The 18,363-nt window shown below is 56.2% G+C and overlaps 8 protein-coding genes across 8 annotated transcripts; 5 read left to right on the top strand and 3 right to left on the bottom strand.

The window, feature by feature from the left end:
• Positions 1–75: 75 nt before the first annotated feature.
• On the top strand, positions 76–2,454 carry CCMA1212_007094 (uncharacterized protein; the record flags this gene model as incomplete). The annotated part of the gene is made up of 3 exons (XM_073704272.1): positions 76–582; positions 623–1,308; positions 1,383–2,454. The coding sequence occupies 3 exons, from the start codon at positions 76–78 to the stop codon at positions 2,452–2,454; spliced, it is 2,265 nt and encodes a 754-aa protein (XP_073556846.1).
• A 2,177-nt stretch (positions 2,455–4,631) lies between these two features.
• Positions 4,632–6,898, top strand: CCMA1212_007093 (Dual specificity protein phosphatase PPS1; the record flags this gene model as incomplete). The annotated part of the gene is made up of 3 exons (XM_073704271.1): positions 4,632–4,637; positions 4,682–6,509; positions 6,591–6,898. The coding sequence occupies 3 exons, from the start codon at positions 4,632–4,634 to the stop codon at positions 6,896–6,898; spliced, it is 2,142 nt and encodes a 713-aa protein (XP_073556841.1).
• A 642-nt stretch (positions 6,899–7,540) lies between these two features.
• On the bottom strand, positions 7,541–9,023 carry CCMA1212_007091 (Autophagy-related protein 18; the record flags this gene model as incomplete). The annotated part of the gene is made up of 3 exons (XM_073704269.1): positions 7,541–8,650; positions 8,720–8,874; positions 8,963–9,023. 3 exons carry the CDS (start codon positions 9,021–9,023, stop codon positions 7,541–7,543), a joined length of 1,326 nt encoding a protein of 441 aa, XP_073556843.1.
• Positions 8,741–8,992, top strand: CCMA1212_007092 (uncharacterized protein; the record flags this gene model as incomplete). Its single annotated transcript, XM_073704270.1, has 1 exon — positions 8,741–8,992. The coding sequence occupies one exon, from the start codon at positions 8,741–8,743 to the stop codon at positions 8,990–8,992; it is 252 nt and encodes an 83-aa protein (XP_073556840.1).
• Positions 9,024–9,042: 19 nt separating the features above from the next.
• Positions 9,043–9,261, top strand: CCMA1212_007090 (uncharacterized protein; the record flags this gene model as incomplete). Its single annotated transcript, XM_073704268.1, has 1 exon — positions 9,043–9,261. The coding sequence occupies one exon, from the start codon at positions 9,043–9,045 to the stop codon at positions 9,259–9,261; it is 219 nt and encodes a 72-aa protein (XP_073556842.1).
• A 959-nt stretch (positions 9,262–10,220) lies between these two features.
• On the top strand, positions 10,221–13,545 carry CCMA1212_007089 (2-oxoglutarate dehydrogenase; the record flags this gene model as incomplete). The annotated part of the gene is made up of 2 exons (XM_073704267.1): positions 10,221–12,898; positions 13,001–13,545. The coding sequence occupies exons 1-2, from the start codon at positions 10,321–10,323 to the stop codon at positions 13,543–13,545; spliced, it is 3,123 nt and encodes a 1,040-aa protein (XP_073557043.1). The 5' UTR covers positions 10,221–10,320.
• Positions 13,546–13,844: 299 nt separating this feature from the next.
• Positions 13,845–15,179, bottom strand: CCMA1212_007088 (putative cytosolic iron-sulfur protein assembly protein 1; the record flags this gene model as incomplete). Its single annotated transcript, XM_073704266.1, has 1 exon — positions 13,845–15,179. The coding sequence occupies one exon, from the start codon at positions 15,177–15,179 to the stop codon at positions 13,845–13,847; it is 1,335 nt and encodes a 444-aa protein (XP_073557044.1).
• Positions 15,180–15,846: 667 nt separating this feature from the next.
• Positions 15,847–17,556, bottom strand: CCMA1212_007087 (uncharacterized protein; the record flags this gene model as incomplete). Its single annotated transcript, XM_073704265.1, has 3 exons — positions 15,847–16,484; positions 16,539–16,718; positions 16,779–17,556. 3 exons carry the CDS (start codon positions 17,554–17,556, stop codon positions 15,847–15,849), a joined length of 1,596 nt encoding a protein of 531 aa, XP_073557047.1.
• Positions 17,557–18,363: the final 807 nt, after the last annotated feature.

The raw sequence follows: 18,363 nt of genomic DNA, 5'->3' as shown, positions 1-18,363 counted from the left end.
TTTCAATCCATGGACTCTTTATAGTAGAAGGGAAAAAAAGAGCTCTTGGCTTAAGCAGCTGAATTATATTCCAGAATGGGCCGGCAACCGAGACAACGCCCAATCTCGTGCCACTTGTGTAGGGTGCGCAAGTTGCGCTGCAGCCGCCAGTTTCCCTGCTCCAACTGCACGTCTCGCGGTGTCGTTTGCCAGCATGAAGGGATCGCGGTCTCGGCAGCAGCGGCGGCGGGAGGACAGCCGCAGCTCAAGTCTCCGGCTCTGAAGGATGCGTCGACGCTGGAGCTGCTGGCTCGCCTGGAGCGGCTGGAGAACATCGTCGCCGCCCAGGGGGCCGGGAGGGAAGGCAAAGAAGCGGACAACCCCAGCTCGAGCTCGAGCTTCAACCCCAACTCCAACTCGAACTCCAGGAAAGGGGTAGAGGCGCCACCATCAGAACGAAGCCGTCCCATCGCCTCACGCCCGGTGCCACCTCGACTGCAGCGCTTGACAGCCGACGCGCTGGAGCTTGAGCGATCCTGCTCCGACCAAAAGTTGACGGTGAGCCCGAGCATCCTCTCCTACCCACGGGCCTGTCTCTGCGCGGTAAGGAGTGCGTTCGTGATGAGACTGAGACTCAGAGCAGGACTCCTTGATATCTGATCCCATCATCTTCCGTACCTGTCCCATCCGGTTGGCCCCAACGCAGCCGTCGTATGCTTTCCAGAATGGCCCCCCAACGTCCATGGCTGGACCCATGGATGCCATCAAGTGCATCTGGCTGCCTCGGCGCGATGAGATGCGCATCATTCTTCAGAAGTACATAGCTGATATCTCCCTGTTCTACCACATCATCCACGTCCCCACAGTCCAGAGCCTCGTCGAAGACATCTACACAGGGCTGGAAGCAAACGTCCGCGTCGACGTGGGCGGGATTCTGCTCCTCCTTAGCATATGCGCAAGCACGACGTATGCGTGGTCGCCCCCTGATGATATCCGGTGTCTGTTCTCAGATCATGTCGAGGCGAACGCGCAGTCCACCTTTTGGATCAAGGAGGCGCTGGATGTCATTGACCACGCGCAGAGGACGGCACATGCGTCGATGGAATGCATCCAGGGCCTCATCATCCTGTTCTTTGTCTTTTGTAATCACGAGAGTGTGTCATTCCGGGCCCGTAGTGTCTTCATGTCGGCCATTGCAATGGCAACAGAGCTATCACTGCATCGTCTCGACGATCCCCAGGGCAGTCCCATGGGGACGCTTCTTCGAATGAGCGAGGCCAAGAAGGAAATCGCCAGGAGAGTCTGGTGGTTCATGGTTGCAACTGACTGGTGAGTATCCGACCCATCGACATCGAAGGGCAAGCCAAGGCTCCCCTCAAAGCCCTCGTACTGACCGATTCCAGGACACTTGCTCAGTTCAACTGTCCCCAAGAAGGCTTCTATCTCATCCACCAGAACCAGATGGCGGTCAACAAGCCACGGAATGCAAACGACGAGGACATCATGGAAGGCGTGGAAATCATTGACCGGCCGGTCACAGAGGCGACCTGCATCTCTTACTTTGTCCAGCGCATCCGCCTGGCAGAAGTCTGCCGAACATTGCTTGACCGGGCGCCCTTGGGCACGCCGACTTCGGAATCCTCGGTGTACAAGGGGATACTGGAAGCGGACGCAAAGCTCAACCAGTTCATGCGGGAGGCCCCGGACTTCCTCTCCCTCGAGTGTTCACATCTGGACAGTCTGCCCATCACCGACCCCAGACGCTCGCCTTTCATCACCGCGCAGCGCTACATGCTGAATCTGCTGCTTCATCGGCAGCTGTGCAAGATTCATCTTCCTTATCTGGCCCAGGGGACTGTCGACCCTGCCTATGCGTACTCACGCGACGTCTGCCTGAGGTCGGCAAGGGTGGTCTTTGAGCTTGATCACCAACTGCAGGGAGAGTGCTTGCCCTTCTTCAACTCTCGCCTGAGGCTGGCCATGGTTCTGCGGAGCCTGTTCCTGGCCAGCATTGCACTCGTATTGAACGCTTGTCTGACGGGCGATGCCGAAGATACTGGCGAGGGAGAAGACGAAATCGCCGGCGCGTGGAAGATTTTGCACGAGGCACAGGGGCAATTTCCCCCAGCGGCGAAATTGCTGGAGCTGTCTATTCAGATCCTCAGGAAGTACAAGATCAAACATCGCGCTCTGGATCTTCTGCAACAGCAGGTCGCGGGCATGTCGCCTTATGGCGAGTCGTTTCCGATGACTCCGGACTCGACGAATCATGATATGCGTATGGGTGCGATGCAACAACAGAATATAGGTACGGGCACGGGCACGGGCACGGGCACAGGCACAGGCACAGGCACAAGCGCCGAACCGGACAATGTGTTACTGGAGCAGCAATGGCAAATGCTCGAAGGGAAGATGGATTTGAACACGATAGACTGGGATAAGTTATTCTGGGGTATCGACGCCCCGTTTATATGATCTAATGACATGACATGGTATCTTCTGACGAATCAAGAAAGCTCCTTGTCTGGCACTGATGATGAAGAAGTGACCCTTGGACCAAGTACTACTGGCATATATTTCCCTGCTTTCGTACCTCGCACCAAGACACAGACGTATACCTGGAGGAGAGCTCGATTTGATCTGCAATGTTAGAATTCCACAAGCTATTATTGTCCAGCAGCTAGTAGGTAGGTCCATACTTCTCCCATGGCCTTGGCTCATGCTAAGTGATACTGTCTCGTTTCAGGAGAGCGTACTCTTCAGTCTAGGCTCTGCAGTTTACTATTTCTTGGTCGTGTCTTCTACGCATGCATAAAGATCAGCCATCCGAGCCTCCATGAAATGCTGTTATGAAAACGATTCTTACCTCGCACTTTCTCGGCTGGCGCGTTCTCAGGGGGAGGCGCAAAAAGAGGCTGGAAAGTGTAGAAGCCTGGTAGGATACCTTTTAGCATTGTTCCTCTTTGCATCGACATATAGGTAGGTACACTTGGCTAATACTGACCGCCAATGACACCGCAGAATACTGTGAGCGCAAGGGGCAGCGCTCTTTGAAAGCCGCCACTCATGATGTTGGTGCAGATGGTGGCAGGCAATTGGTACCGTAGGTATGATTTGAGTCTTATGAGATGCTTGGTGCTTGATACAATCAGAATTCCGGGCTGAAGTTGAAAATCCGAACTAGCATGAATGCGCGTTAGTGCAATGCCGTCTCAGAAGGTCAATCTGGGTGGGGCAATATGTACTAGGTAGGTCTCATGGAACTGTTCATATAAAGTATGTGCAACGCCTGAGAGAAGATGTGGAAAATCACTGTTTCTGGTAGGCTTCTGTTGATTACTATGTATCCTCAATGCATATTCAAGACAGTTAAATGATGCCTGTCATTGAACAACTCTGATGAAGACTTCTTTGCAAGATATAATGCTATTACGTCATCAGAGGTAAAAGTGCCCCAGATCCCAAACGTTGTTTCAACGGCCACTGAATATGCAGCGAAAGTTCTATGGTGGGATATGAAGACATATCGGTGGTAGACATTGAAAGAAATTAGGGGATTTTTAGTTCAAGAAGTTGGAGCTGCGTTGCTGAATGGAGTTGGGACAGGCTCGACCCATTTTCAGAGGTCACAAGAGGGTGACAATATGAAGCGCCCCCAAACGACGCTTGATAGAGTGAGTAACTAGCAGGTAAGTACCTACTAACAATCCTTGAATACGATCAACGTGCTACGCACTGCATCTTGTGGCATGCAAGAAGGCCTGCAAGATGTAGCTCGATAGTAGATCAACACTNGCTGCCCGCCTCATTGGTCAGATTGTTTCCCAGTCCGCCGCCCCCGCCCCCTCATTTGCTGTCAGGGTGTATAGTAGAAGCGTGCATCTACTTTGTTCATAAACTTGACTGGAAACGAAAGGGGCGTTTTGTCGCCTCACCGTGAACTTGCTCCAAGTGGCGTCCCAGCCGTGCCCAATAGGAGCTCGCCCGCCGCATCGCCCCCGTCTCTGCAGGCGGCTGTCGTTTTTGGCGAGAGGGCATTGGATCTCGGCTGCGCAACCAACAGGACACACAGTGTGGTGCTACGGTGACCTCGTACGGTTGCCCTGCGGCGGTCAACAACTTGGAAGCTGCTTGCTGGACCACTGCTTCCCCCGTGAGCTTGTCCTTGTCTTGTCTTGTCTTGACCTCTCATGGACGACATCACCTCGTGCTTCGTTGCATCTCTCCGCGTACTTGCACATGCTGCGCGCTCCCGCTAATGCAGCACCTCTGCAGCCTGCCTAACCATCGAGCGGCTACGATACTCTTTCGACAAACTTACCACTTACCCAACAACTCATCATCCACCTTGGTTCTTGGTTCTCATTCTCATTACGCTCTTTTTTTGTTGTGCACCAGCTGCGATTCTCTCTCCACCGCTCGTCTGAGACATCCCTGTTCTCGTGGCCCCTCTCGTCAGCCCTTGGGGGGGGCGTAAACTTCCAGGCCGCCTCGCTCCCCATTCTGCTCTGTCGCCAGCCAGCCGCTTCCCCAACCGCTAGCCGCCGTACGCTCGCGCTCTCGCCGCAACTATAAGGACGATCCATCACCAACCAAAACCCGACGCAGGCCCGCGCTGGACGAGACAGATCCCCCTCCCACCCCGAGACAAGATGCCGGTGCTGCTGCTTGACCAGCCCTTCGCCGTCATCCTCGATTGAAGCGACGATTGCCGCATCCAGCCATGGCGACGATTGCCGTCCCCAGACCCGCTCTGCCTCCCAAGAGCGCATCGCAGCGCGGAAGCACTGCCGTCGATTCGTCCTCTCCACTTGAGTCGCTCGGGCTGGCATCGCCCCCACAATTGCCAGGCTCCGTTCCCATTCCCATCTCCAACAGCCGCAACCCTGTCTGCTTATACGCGGCCGACGACGACTCGGCCTCGTATACGCATTCCCCTCCCCCAAGCCATGTCCGGGCCCATCCCCAGGCTTCCCTTCTCTACCCGCCCGATGCCTTCCTCCGGGTCGACGGCGAGCATGTGTCGATGTACGAGATAGATGCCGCGAGCGTGGCTGAAGCACTGGACTATGCCTCTCGACGACCTCTCCCTCCCCCCTCGCTGGTCTTCCCCTGGCTGCACGGACTGCATCCCGAAAACCACACCCAGCGCACCTTTTTCGATGGGCATCGGTGCAGCCTTGGGACCACGCCAAACTGCCTGAGGGCAATCACCATTGTCAAGGCAGATGGCGATCTCAACGCTGCCCGCCTCAAGGGCGCCATCGCCCCCGCAGAGTTCATGCGGCTCGGGGCCGCTCCCGAATTCATCGATGCGGACCCTTTGTGTGGCCTGTCAGTTCGCAACTTTCACATTCAGCCTGCCAAAGTCGCTGCGACGTCAGACATCATCGTCTACGGGCTGGACCCAGACGAGAATCGCAGGGTTGCATGGCAAGTTGCTGTAGCCCAGAGGCGATGGCGAAACAAGCAGCTTGCGCAGGCGAAGGACATGCCCGTGTATAACACGTTCGTCTGTACAAGCCCGTTTTCCGTCTTTGAGGAAGCCCATGCGGATTTGGTGGCTATCGATGTCACCGGTAAATGCACCGGCCGGGTGTTGGATCTGGCACAGCAGGAACACCAAGAGATGCGCAACATGACAGCGATCTCCGAGATATGCCACAACGTCTACCTGGGCCCTAGCCCTGAGCCTGGGAGTGTCGAGGAACAGCGCTTTGATGTTCTCATCGAGTGCAGTGACACAGGCCGGCTGGATCCGAGCGCCATCCAGTTCATCGCTGAGCATCCTGGCCAGCTGCCTCGCCCAACCTCTATTTGCTTTCCATCATCCGGGAGTGTCCTGCCCCCGACTTGGTCTCAGGCCGAGGCCGACGCAATCATCAAGACCTGTAAATGGATACACCGCATCTCCCATAACACTGTGCCCGAACCCCACACCACCAGCTCCCAGGATAGCGATGCGCTGCAGCATGTCAGGTCTCATAACCCAGCTGCCGCCAACGTGGGAGGTCGAAAGGTCCTCATCCACTGCCCCGATGGATACACGGAGTCAACGCTCCTTGCTATCGCCTATTACAGCTACAATACGGGATTGCCCGTGCCCGATGCTTGGATCAAGCTTCATACCACTGAACACCGTAACTTCTTTGCTTACCCCTCTGATGTATCACTCCTCTCAGCCATAGGCCCTCGTTTGCTGTGCGAGTCCCCAATGTCTTCGGGAAAAAGCCTGGAGGACATTGCCAATCTCGCGAGAAACGAGCCAGCGTGGTTTTCTGACCTTGATGGCTCGCTCCCCAGCCGCATCTTGGATTACTTATATCTGGGCAATCTTGTCCATGCGAATAACCCTGAACTCCTGGCGCAGCTCAACATCCATCAGATACTCAGCATTGGCGAGTCTGCATCGTGGACACAGGAGGATCTGGAGAAATGGGGCTCAAGCAACATTTGCTTTGTCCAGGGGATTCAGGACAACGGCATCGACCCCTTGACTGAGGAGTTTGGGCGCTGCCTTGAATTCATTGGTAAGCTTTGCACATCTCGTCTCCTTCGTGATCTTCGAAAAAAGGAAGAAGAGTACTCGATGGGCTAACGAGATTATATAGGCAGGGGAATCCAGAAAGGCACGGCGACGCTGGTCCATTGCCGCGTCGGGGTCTCCAGAAGTGCTACCATCTGCATAGCGGAGGTCATGCGGGCGCTCAATCTCTCGTTCCCGCGCGCGTACTGCTTCGTCAGGGCGCGCCGCCTCAATGTCATTATCCAGCCTCATCTGCTCTTCGCCTACGAGCTCTTGCGCTGGGAGGAAGTCCTCCGACAGGAACGGGGCTCTCTGGACCCGTACAAGCGGGAGATGGAATGGGGGGAGATTGCGCGAGAAATTGCCCTCATGAACCGCCCCTATTCTAGATGAAGATGCACTGGGGCGGGGTGTTGATGCCTTTGGTATTTGCAAAGCTGGTTTTTTTCCCCCAAGTATCCAGTGTGCTGGTATGGTTTTTGGATGAAACGGCACAATTTTTTTTTTCTTTTTTTTGGTTGCCTGGATCTCGAGCTGGAGTCTCGGGGCCTGTATCCCGTGTTTGGGTTTTACTGTGCGTTTACCATGTATAATCATGATGGATGATGATTGTCTAGCTCTCTTGCTTGTGTATACCTAAACGACTCGACGTAATGATTCGACCCAACAGTGACGCCTGATTCCTAAACTCCCTACCTGGTCCATGTGACATTGTTCAAAAAAGGAAATCCCGGGAGTTGGCACCAGAGTCATCGGAATTTGCTTCAAGTACCCATCTGGGGGAACTGAGTAATTTGAGCCTCACAATGACCTGCTGTCTTACCTCTCAGACGTGCTACCCATGCCCGCACCCAAGCCTGATCAGAGAATTGGGATGTAGCGGTATCTATCACCGTTGACATATCCAGCCTCATTTGTTAAGCTGAAGGATCATTTTTGCTGTCGCCCTCTAGAACTCTATGTGGTGAGGATTCTTGTCAGTAACTTCTGGCCGCTGCAGTGGTGTAGCCTCGGTTCCAAGAAAAGGGGAGTTCCTTACGAAAACTGTTTTACGAGATAGCCCTCTCCGCCATGCTCCATATCGATATTGTAGACGTAAAAGCCGCCATCACTTGTTACCACCATGACCTGAGGGCTGCTGCTACTCATTGCGACGACGCTGCGCAGGGGATTGGAGCCTTGCCCTCCAGATAACCGAGCCCCGTGTCCGGCAGACTTGGGGATTTTGATATAGGCAAAGTCTCGGAGAGGTTCCCACATCTCAGTCACAGACTGGGGGAGATAGGAGCCTACAACGCCGGCAACTCCTCGGCCCATGATCTGGGATGAACGCCGCAGCATACTGCTGAAGGAGCCGCTGGGGCCGCGATTGGCTGGCGTGGCACTGGCATCAGGAGCAGGACCATTGCTTCCAAGCTCTGCGGATTCACTCTTGGGGGATTCAGTCGTGCTATTACTGGGCGAGTCTGCACCATCGTGGCTTCGCGCCCGGGACCACCGATCCTGTCTTGGAGAGCCCAGGGACTCGATGGGGGCACCAGCTGGAGTGGTGTGTCCGGGTGGAGGGCTGAGCCGAAAGATGTGGACAGTGTCTGACGCCGAGGAGACGCAGAGCAGGGTTGAGCTGAGGTTGAAGGACATGCTGTAGATGGTCGAAGGATACGTCCCCCGTCGGAACTGATAGAGCTTTTGGCCTCGGGGCACCGAGAATATGCGGATAATGGTGCCGGTCTCGCTTGCAGTTGCGAGCATCGTCCCTTCACTGTTGAGGCTGATGCAGGATAATGGCGAGCGATGGGCTTCTATAACATTAACGGCCTTGAGTGTCAAGGTGTCAAACATCAGGACTTCGCCAGACGTGGGCGCAACGTATGCCGACTGCGGCGGAGCATGGGGCGGCCGCCTGGTATCGGTCTCTTCCCTGGGCTTGGGAAGCGGATATGCGATGAAGCAGTTCTCGGACGATGCTGATAGCGCGCATATGGCCGACGGGTTCGGCGAGGTGGGGATGGTGTAGAGAAGGCTCATGTTGCTGATATCGTAGAGGTAGATCTCCTCCTCGAGGACAACGGCCAGCCGCTTTCGATTGAGTCGGACGGCCAAGACGGCGGATGGGAAGGTCAGCTCGCATATGACCGACGCCCTCTGCAGTTGCAGCGATGAGCAACACGTCAATATGGTTAGTGGTTGTTGTTGTTGCAGCTAGGCACCCACCTTTGTGTTTTGGATGATGAGATGGCGAGGAGAGAGGATCAGGGCGACGAGAGATGTGGAGAAGAGCATTTCGATGATGGCGACATTGCCGTCATCGCTGCTGAATATCCGCGAAAACGGATCCGTGTGGTTGATGCCGAAGCCTTTGGATGTGCCTGCGAACAGCCCGTCAGCCTTTCCCTACCAGGGCCGCCAGAAGAGGGCAGGGCGCATCGCCCAACAGCTTGGGCCAGGGCATTTTACCAACAGCGAGGCAGCTATGGTCTTGGTTGAAGGTGATGAAGTTGAGAGTTGGAGTCGACATCGTCGTGGTGAGGCGCGAGATGCCCCGGGGCGAGGAGAGGTGTGAGGAGCGAGGTCACTCGGCGTGGGCTCTGTCTGTCGTGTCGCTGGGGAAGATGACGTCGATGGAGCTGCGCGAAGGGTCGTGTCGACGAGAACGGGCCCGGAGAAGGCAGACGGGAGGAGCGCGGTCAGGACAAGTCAGCTGTAAGAGAGCGCAGGTGGCAGCGGCTCGTGAGTATCTGGCCAGGATTAGGTAGACTTGTCTGGTGTATCGAGTTGCTGCTGGTATGCGACAAAGTCACAGGCGGAACAGACGAGGAGGCAGCAAGGCATGTGCAGCAAGCTCGGGGAAGCTTCTGATAGGGCGCCTCTTCCTTTAGCGGTGCAAAGTACCGCCGCGGTACAGGTACCGCTTGAGGGGTACTTTGGTACTCCCATGCCCGCTTCTTTAGTGGCCCGCACACCTCGAAGGACCTGACAGCTGCCCCGTGATTACTACTAGTAGTACTACTATCAAGTTTCTTCCCATCGAGTACGATGGAATACAAGCAATTGCGTCTGACTTTGTAGCGGCTAAAGAATACTGTATATCCGAGTCATCTACTACTGGTAGTTACCTAGCCTGAGCTCAGACGCGTACTCAGTACATACAGTAGGACGGGGACACGGTGGATGTTGTCAAGCAGTGCTGAGTCTAGGTGATTCCAGTCATTCTCACCGGCGGCAGAGGGCCGTGTGCTCCTTTCCCCCGAACAAGCAGGTTTCTGGACTTGCAAAGGAGACACCACCGTATCACTTGTACCTACCCGACCAACCAACTGACAGTTCGCACAGATCGTTCTCTCATTACCTAATCCGCACTTGTCCTCCAACCCTTCTGCGGCTTCTCATTGGGAGAAACCAGCCCCAAGGTGGAGCAGGCTCGCCGCTGTCTTCAAGTTTGGTCCGTGGTACTTGCGTCTATAGGGGGCTCATTGTTCCGGCAAGGCCGATGCGCCCCCCCTAAGCCCAACCAGCCCAGCCAAGTCACCCGCCCTATTCTCGTTAACCTAGGCTATCCAGTGGCCACGGAGCGGTATTATTACCCGCTGCCGTCATAGTTTTTTCGCTCCAGGTGACTGCTGCGACAGCCCGAAATTCCCAATTCAAGACTCGACGCCTCCCCATCGAGCAAAACTCTGCCTCCTTCTCCTCCTCACGACTTACTCCGCCGCTCATTTCGCGATTGCTCCACGGATTGGGTCTGATGCATGCTCAAACGCTCCAGTAGACCTTTCTGCTCTTGCTAGGACTCCGACATCTCACAGCTGTTCGCCATGTGGAGGAACTCTCTGCTGAGGGGCGTCCAGAGCGCCCGCCTCGCCACGAGGCCGGCGAGGCTTGCCGCTCTTCGCAGGCCCTTGCCCTTGACCACGAGGCGCCTGTACGCCGCCACAACGACAACCTCCAATGCCACGGCCACGGCCACGGCCTCGGCCCCCGACCCCAGCGACAACTTCCTGTCCGGAAGCACTGCCAACTACATCGATGAGATGTACATGCAGTGGAAGCAGGATCCCAAGAGCGTCCACGTATCATGGCAGGTCTACTTCAAGAACATCGAGAGCGGCGACATGCCCATCTCCCAGGCCTTCCAGCCGCCCCCGAACCTGGTCCCCGGCATGACAGGGGGCGTCCCTCGTCTTGCCGGCGGCCTGACCCTTGACGACGGCTCCGACGTCACCAACCACCTCAAGGTCCAGCTGCTGGTGCGCGCGTATCAAGCCCGCGGACACCACAAGGCTGACATCGACCCCCTCGGCATCCGCAACACCTCTGCCGGCTTTGGTAACATCAAGCCCAAGGAGCTGTCTCTCGAGCACTATGGCTTCACCGAAAAGGACCTCGACACCCAGTACACCCTCGGACCCGGCATCTTGCCCAGATTCAAGCGGGAGGGCCGTGACAAAATGACCCTCCGAGAGATCATTGCTGCATGCGAAAAGATCTACTCTGGCTCATATGGTGTCGAGTTCATCCACATCCCCGATCGCGAGAAGTGTGACTGGCTGCGCGAGCGCCTCGAGGTGCCCCAGCCCTTCAAGTACTCCATCGATGAGAAGCGCCGCGTTCTCGATCGGTTGATCTGGAGCTCCAGCTTCGAATCGTTCCTCGCCACCAAGTACCCCAACGACAAGCGATTCGGTCTCGAGGGCTGTGAGACCCTGGTTCCCGGCATGAAGGCTTTGATTGACCGCAGCGTCGACTACGGTGTCAAGGACATCGTCATCGGCATGCCTCACCGAGGCAGACTGAACGTTCTGAGCAACGTCGTCCGAAAGCCAAACGAGTCCATCTTCAGCGAGTTTGCAGGATCCCTCAATGCTGGAGATGAAGGCTCTGGCGATGTCAAGTATCACTTGGGCATGAACTTCGAGCGCCCCACGCCTTCTGGCAAGCGCGTGCAGCTCTCCCTCGTCGCCAACCCCTCCCACTTGGAAGCCGAGGACCCTGTCGTCCTCGGCAAGACCCGCGCCATCCAGCACTACAACAACGATGAGAAGGACCACAAGACCGCCATGGGCGTCCTGTTGCACGGAGATGCCGCATTTGCAGCCCAGGGTGTTGTGTACGAATGTCTTGGATTCCACTCTCTGCCGGCCTTCTCTACCGGCGGCACCATCCACCTCGTCGTCAACAACCAGATTGGTTTCACCACTGATCCTCGATTCGCGCGATCAACGGCCTACTGCACGGACATTGCCAAGGCCATTGATGCCCCCGTCTTCCATGTCAACGCCGACGACGTCGAGGCCGTCAACTTTGTCTGCCAATTGGCCGCCGACTGGCGAGCCGAGTTCCAGCATGACGTTGTTATTGACTTGATCTGCTACCGCAAGCACGGCCACAACGAGACTGACCAGCCCTCCTTCACTCAGCCTCTCATGTACAAGCGCATCCAGGAGAAGGTGCCCCAGATTGACATCTACGTTGACAAGTTGCTGAAGGAGGGCACCTTTACCAAGGAAGACATTGAGGAGCACAAACAGTGGGTATGGGGCATGCTTGAGGAGAGCTTCGCAAAATCCAAGGACTACCAACCCACGTCCAAGGAGTGGACGACGTCGGCCTGGAATGGCTTCAAGTCGCCCAAGGAGCTCGCCACCGAGGTCCTTCCCCACAACGACACCAGCGTCGACCGGTCTTCGTTGAACCACATCGGCGAAGTCATTGGATCGGCTCCTGAGGGCTTCCACATTCACCGTAACCTCAAGAGAATCCTGAACAACCGAACAAAATCTGTCACCGAAGGCAAGAACATTGATTTCCCCACCGCCGAGGCTCTGGCTTTTGGCACCCTCGCCACCGAGGGCTACCATGTGAGAGTCTCTGGACAGGATGTCGAGCGTGGCACCTTCTCGCAGCGCCACGCTGTTTTTCACGACCAAGAAACCGAGGAGACATATACCCCCCTGCAGCACGTCAGCAAGGACCAGGGTAAGTTCGTCATCTCCAACTCGTCCCTGAGCGAGTTCGGTGCCCTCGGCTTCGAATACGGTTACTCTCTGTCGTCGCCCAATGCGCTGGTCATGTGGGAGGCGCAGTTTGGTGACTTTGCCAACAACGCTCAGTGCATCATCGACCAGTTCATTGCTTCTGGCGAGGCCAAGTGGATGCAACGAACCGGTCTGGTCATGTCTCTGCCCCATGGCTACGACGGCCAGGGCCCTGAGCACTCTTCTGGCCGCTTGGAGCGGTACCTGCAGCTCTGCAACGAGGATCCTCGCGTCTTCCCTCCCGAAGACAAGATTCGGCGCCAGCACCAAGATTGCAACATGCAGATTGTTTACATGACAACTCCCGCCAACCTGTTCCACGTCCTCCGTCGACAAATGCACCGACAGTTCCGAAAGCGTGAGTTGCTCCCCCCCAGTGACGATGTTACTATTCTTCTCTATTCTCCATATCTACTCTGCTATCATCTTGCGCTGAGCTGAGCTAACATGCAATCCTTAGCCCTCGTCATCTTCTTCTCCAAGTCCCTGCTCCGTCACCCATTGGCACGATCAGACATTGAGGAGTTCAGCGGCCCCAATGCGGGCTTCAAGTGGATCATCCCTGATCCGGAGCACCAGACCGGCAACATCAAGTCTCCCGAGGAGATTGACCGAGTCATCCTCTGCACCGGTCAGGTGTGGGCCAGTCTGTCCAAGTACCGCGCCGACAACAAGATTGACAATGTGGCCTTCACCCGCATCGAGCAGCTGAACCCCTTCCCCTGGCAGCAGCTCAAGGACAACCTGGACATGTACCCCAACGCAAAGACCATTGTCTGGGCACAGGAGGAGCCCCTTAACGCGGGAGCCTGGAGCTTCACACAGCCGCGTATCGAGACGCTGCTCAACCAGACCCAGTACCACGATCGCAAGCACGTCATGTATGCCGGTCGTAACCCCAGCGCCTCTGTGGCTACCGGATTGAAGACTGTGCACATGAAGGAGGAACAGGAGTTGTTGGAGATGGCGTTCACCGTCACGCAGGACAAACTCAAGGGCGAGTAGATGGACGCGGCGGGGGAAGAACTAGACACGGCGCCTTGAGGATGGGCTTGGTACGATTGATCGGTCACACTGCATAGATTCCGTCTTGGGAGTTCATCATGGGATAAGATTGCTCCGTGTCATATACTACAGCACGGTGCGCTCTGTTCCAGCAGTATAGCCCGATGGCTTCGATAGAATGACGCGATACGCTTGTTAGTTGTAATGACACGCACATTGAATACAGTCGACGTCACGCAATGCCCGTGCATGTTGTCTTAACATGACATACCCCGAAAAAAGATATCTACACTGAAACGCTACGGAGATGCAATGTCGACTTGCCATGACTGAACCACTCCGTCGTCGCCTGTTGTGACCAGCATCTCCTCCTCTCCCCTCCTTGTTGACCCTGCGTCATATCGCTTACACCAGGTGATGTGGTTGATCTCGTACGGCCCATGAGCGTTGGGCACCGTAGTCAGAAGCCGCCATTGTGGCCCACCAGCTGTCTGATCGTCATGAGTCGAGCCTGGAGCGTCGTTGGGGTCGTTGTCCTCGGAACCTGCCTGGGGCTCTGTCACGCCGTCGCTGTCTTCTTTGTATAACGCGATCGCGCCGTCGCTTCCGGTGCTGGCTACGAGACCAGACGCGGCGCTCCATGAGGCTGAATATACGTCCTTGTCATGTACCTTGGGCAGCACGGCCGTGCATTTCCACTCTTCCTTGAAGGACCGTCTCATCGTGCTCGGTATGCCGCCTAGACCCTGCGGCATCGCGGAGCCATCGGCAACGGCACTGTCCTCCTCTTGCTGCAGGGTCCACACGCGTATCGTGCCATCGGCGGAGAATGTCATGAGCCTGGGGAACGCATCCTCCTTCGGTCGCGGCTCCCACTCGACCCCCCATACCGTCCCCTGGTGTCCCTCGAGGACGGCCACGCAGACCCATTCCCCATCCGAGTCCTCGCGCCAGATGCGTGCCGTGTTGTCGTAGCTGGCGCTGGCGAGCACGTCGACGCTGTAGTAGCGCCGCCCGACGCTGTTGCGCCCGGGCACGTCGGGGCACCAGGCAACGGCCTTGACATCTCCCTCATGCTCGTTAAGGACGGCAATGGTTTCCCAGTCGTCCTCGGACTCGGCGCTGGCGATGTCTTCCCAGATCCAGATGGACTTGTCGCGTGAGCAGGTGGCGAGGTATGTGCCGGACGGAGAAAAGGCGCAGCCCTTGATTTCCGAGTCGTGGCCCTCGAGCACGAGGTTAAAGTCCCAGTCGCCGCCGGCCCTGGCCGAGTCGCCGTCCGCGGCGCTTCTCGTCATGTCCTGGCCCAGGTCGTCGCCGCCATCGTCGTCTCCGTCGCCGCCCTTGGCCCAGCGCCACACGCCGGCGGAGGAATCAAAGCTGCCCGTGACGAGGCACAGCTCGTGCGGCGGCAGGCCGGGCTTCCAGGCGACGCTCCGGACGGACCGCGCGTGGCCGTCGGCGAGGGCGCTGTGGAAGGAAAGCGTGGAGAGGGAGAAGACGGTGACGTTTTTGCCGTGGGCGGTTGCGATGAGGGGGAGGCTGGGGTGCGGTATCGAAGCCCAGGCGCGCTCGTGAAGGTCGGGCTTGAGGGACTGCAGCGGGACGACGTTGGCAGAAGAAGAGGAGGCCATGGCTGGGCCTGTCGGGGCAGCAATATCCCTGCCGGCTCGCTATGGGAAAAAGCAGCTTCTCGAGTGACTGCAGCCAAATCAAATTGCGTACCCAGTAGTCCAGCAAAAACGTGGGATGAAAGTGCCCCTCACCTCTTGCTTAGGACCACCCCCACTACACTTACTTACCTACTTGTACGGTACAGGCTCGAGGATGTCCGCTTAAGGTATTATCAAAAACACTATCTGATCAGCGTATCTGTGTCAAGCTGAAACCCTTCAATGTTCCACCACCATAGATCCAACCTCTGACCTCGAATCATTTGTGTGTGGTTACCTAATTCAAGGGCACCACCACCAGCAAAAGTAAGCCAGCCCATGGGGATAACACACCACTCGAAGTGGCCTTGATCGGCCTCGACGTAGCAGCTCTCGTCAGTCATGCTCTTGAGCGTTCTCGCGGCATCCCGGCTCGTAGCACAATCCAGGGCAATACCAATCTCACACACGTCAAAAGTGATATGCTTCCACATCCTCTACATAACTATTCTGGACAGCTAGCCTGGTTCCATTTGCTCCTGGGCAATGGATTCATCATAATGGGGTATATGGTACACGTTAAACCACCTTCTCTGATCAAGAGTAACTGCTCAGCCAAGCCCTGACGCCCGTGCGACTGACCAAGCCCCTATGTCTTAGCTCGGGGAGGAGGTAGGGGATCTGCGTGCGTCCTCGCAATATTTGGCGTCTGTCTCGCTGGCGCGTCTGAATAATTTTCCTCATACTCGTCTCCGTATCCGTCGTTGGAGTGGGTTGAGCGACACCGTCCGTTAGCCAGGACAGGGGAAACGTCAGCAGGTCTTGCTGCAGCGTGGGATTGGTCTGAGGCATGTTCCGACGCAAGGCCGCCTTTTGCCGCTGCTTTGCTGGCCTTCTTTCCCTTTCTGCTTTTCGCTTTGGCCTTTTCCAGGAGTCGCTTTCGATCCGCTTCCTCCTGACGTTGTCGACGCTCCTTGATCTCGTAGTCTCGAATAAGGGTGCGTGGAGGTTCGCCGAAGATGCGCTCGTACTCGCAGAACTCGCAGATCCAAATATCCTCAGGGTTTACCAGGCTGTGATAATAGTTCTCTGTCGCAATCTGGCGGCGAGTACGCGCAGCAGCAACCAGCTCCCTCTCTAGGCGGCGGCGGTTCTTTCTGGCAGAGCTAGCAGGGATTCTACTGACTTGCTTCAATGAATTTCCCTCATGTTGGCCCGGGTTTGAGAGGGCGCCAGCCGGTAAATGCTGCAACGCTTGGGAGGGAGTACTTTGGCCTACAGAACGGCCTGGACAATGGTTAGTGCGCGGCAGGCCATTGCGGTCGAAAGAGTTTGACTTACCGGGCCACTGTATGGCCCCGGGGGTTTGCGATTCACAAGTGAATGTAAACTGGGAGGAAGTAGGTAACTCCCTTTCCGGAGCCACATGTTGTTGCAGAAGACTTGCGTTCTCCTGTCCTTGCAGAGGCCCCTTCCCAGCAGTAGCGATTGCATTTGATATTATACCACCTCCAGTCTGGCCTATACGTGATTTGGTTAGCAGAGGCACGTGTTGCGCAATAAGCGATCAAAGACACTTACCAGTCGACGCCCATTGGGATGAAGTAGCTTTCGAACGGCTGGACCACGCATTGCTTCCATCCGACAGAGTTCGCAAGGGGCTGCGTCCGTTCCTCGACCGTCCGAGTCTCCCTCTACCCGGCCCTGACAGCCCCTGACTGCTCGGTACATAAGACCCGTTTCCAGCTGGGCTCGATGAAACCAGCTGCCCTCGGGTACTGTCCATCTCCTTGACCGGCGACTGAGACCTTACTGCTGTCGAGAGCGCGGTGACATCACTGCTCAGAGAAATGCCATTGTTCGCCAAGGAGTCTCCGGCAGTGGGGATTTTCCGTTTCTTCTTGTTGTTCGTGTTTTCGAACGACTCGTAGCCGTCCACTGATGAAGCAGTGGAGGGTATGAGTTGGAACTCCATCGTCTGGCGGATCGGGTCCAGTACCACCGAAGACTGTATGACCATGCCCTGAATTCTGGGTGAGGAACCCAGGACAAGGGAGCCTCGTATTTCTTCGTTTATTCCCGCTGTCATGGCAGCCCCATGCCGCCGTAGTGTAGAATTGCGCTTGGAATCGTCACGGTGATGTGGCATGGCAGATCCGGTTGATGTTGGTGTTGATGCCCCATTATCGTCCTTCGTAGTGTATGAGGGATAGTAGAAGAGAGGAATGTGGTCGTGGATGTAGGAGGGATATTTGATCGAGTTGGCAACCTCTGGAGGTAATCTCTCTCGAAGTCGACGTTTCGGCAAGGGCCGAATAGGCCGATCGGGAAATAGCAACGACACGGCATCGGGAGACATTATCGATCGTTCTTCTGCTCGACAAGTCAGCAAGCAGGTTGACTGGCAGGCGAAGAGTCATGCATTAGTGGAAATAAAGAGTATGAATGTGGGGTAAAAAAAAGGCACATCTCCAAGTTGAGGGTACTCGCAGCTGCAGATAAAGACCAAGGTCAAGCAGAGTGATATCATAAAGCGGAGCGCAAGGCAAACTCTCGCAGACCGAAGATTCAGATCCGAGGATGATGTGCCTGTGGGATGCCTGTCTGATAAATGAGACTTGGTGGGGGAAATCGCACCTACCACATATCGTACAAAAGGGAGACGTTAGGCTTCTGCGGCAGTGTCCAGGGACTGCAGCAAGCCCACGGACGAGGCAGGTTGAGCACCTGGCCTTTGCGGGAGGGGCGCGACCTGTCAGCTGCAATACTGTCGCAGGGTTTCGAGCCTTTTTTGAGTTCCGGTTGAGCGCTGAGGTTTGCCTGCGATACGATAGCGCGGCGATGCGTTGCGAAAGACGGGAGTATCGATGGTAGGCCGAAAGGCTGTCGCGCAGAAACGAGGCCGTGAGGGACGGTTGAGCAAAGAGACGACGGCGGCGTGGGAGCCTCTGCCAGGATCCTAATTCGCGACTCTGCTGTGATCACGAAACGGTACGTTGCCTCCAAATGTTGTGTTGACTGTAGCGAGTCTGCTACCCCGGGCGCATAGCACGAAAGGAGTGGGAGGAGGCCGAGCAAGTGGACGCTTCGAGGCTGATGATTGGTTTTCCGACAGGATAAACATGAACAAGACTCCAAAACGTTCTGGGTTGAAAAAGAAACAGGT

Source organism: Trichoderma ghanense (genome assembly GCF_004382785.1).
Source record: "Trichoderma ghanense strain CCMA-1212 chromosome Unknown scaffold_9, whole genome shotgun sequence".
Taxonomy (NCBI): Eukaryota; Fungi; Ascomycota; class Sordariomycetes; order Hypocreales; family Hypocreaceae; genus Trichoderma; species Trichoderma ghanense.
Note: the sequence above shows the minus strand (reverse complement) of the source record. Positions and strands in the feature narration are given on the sequence as shown.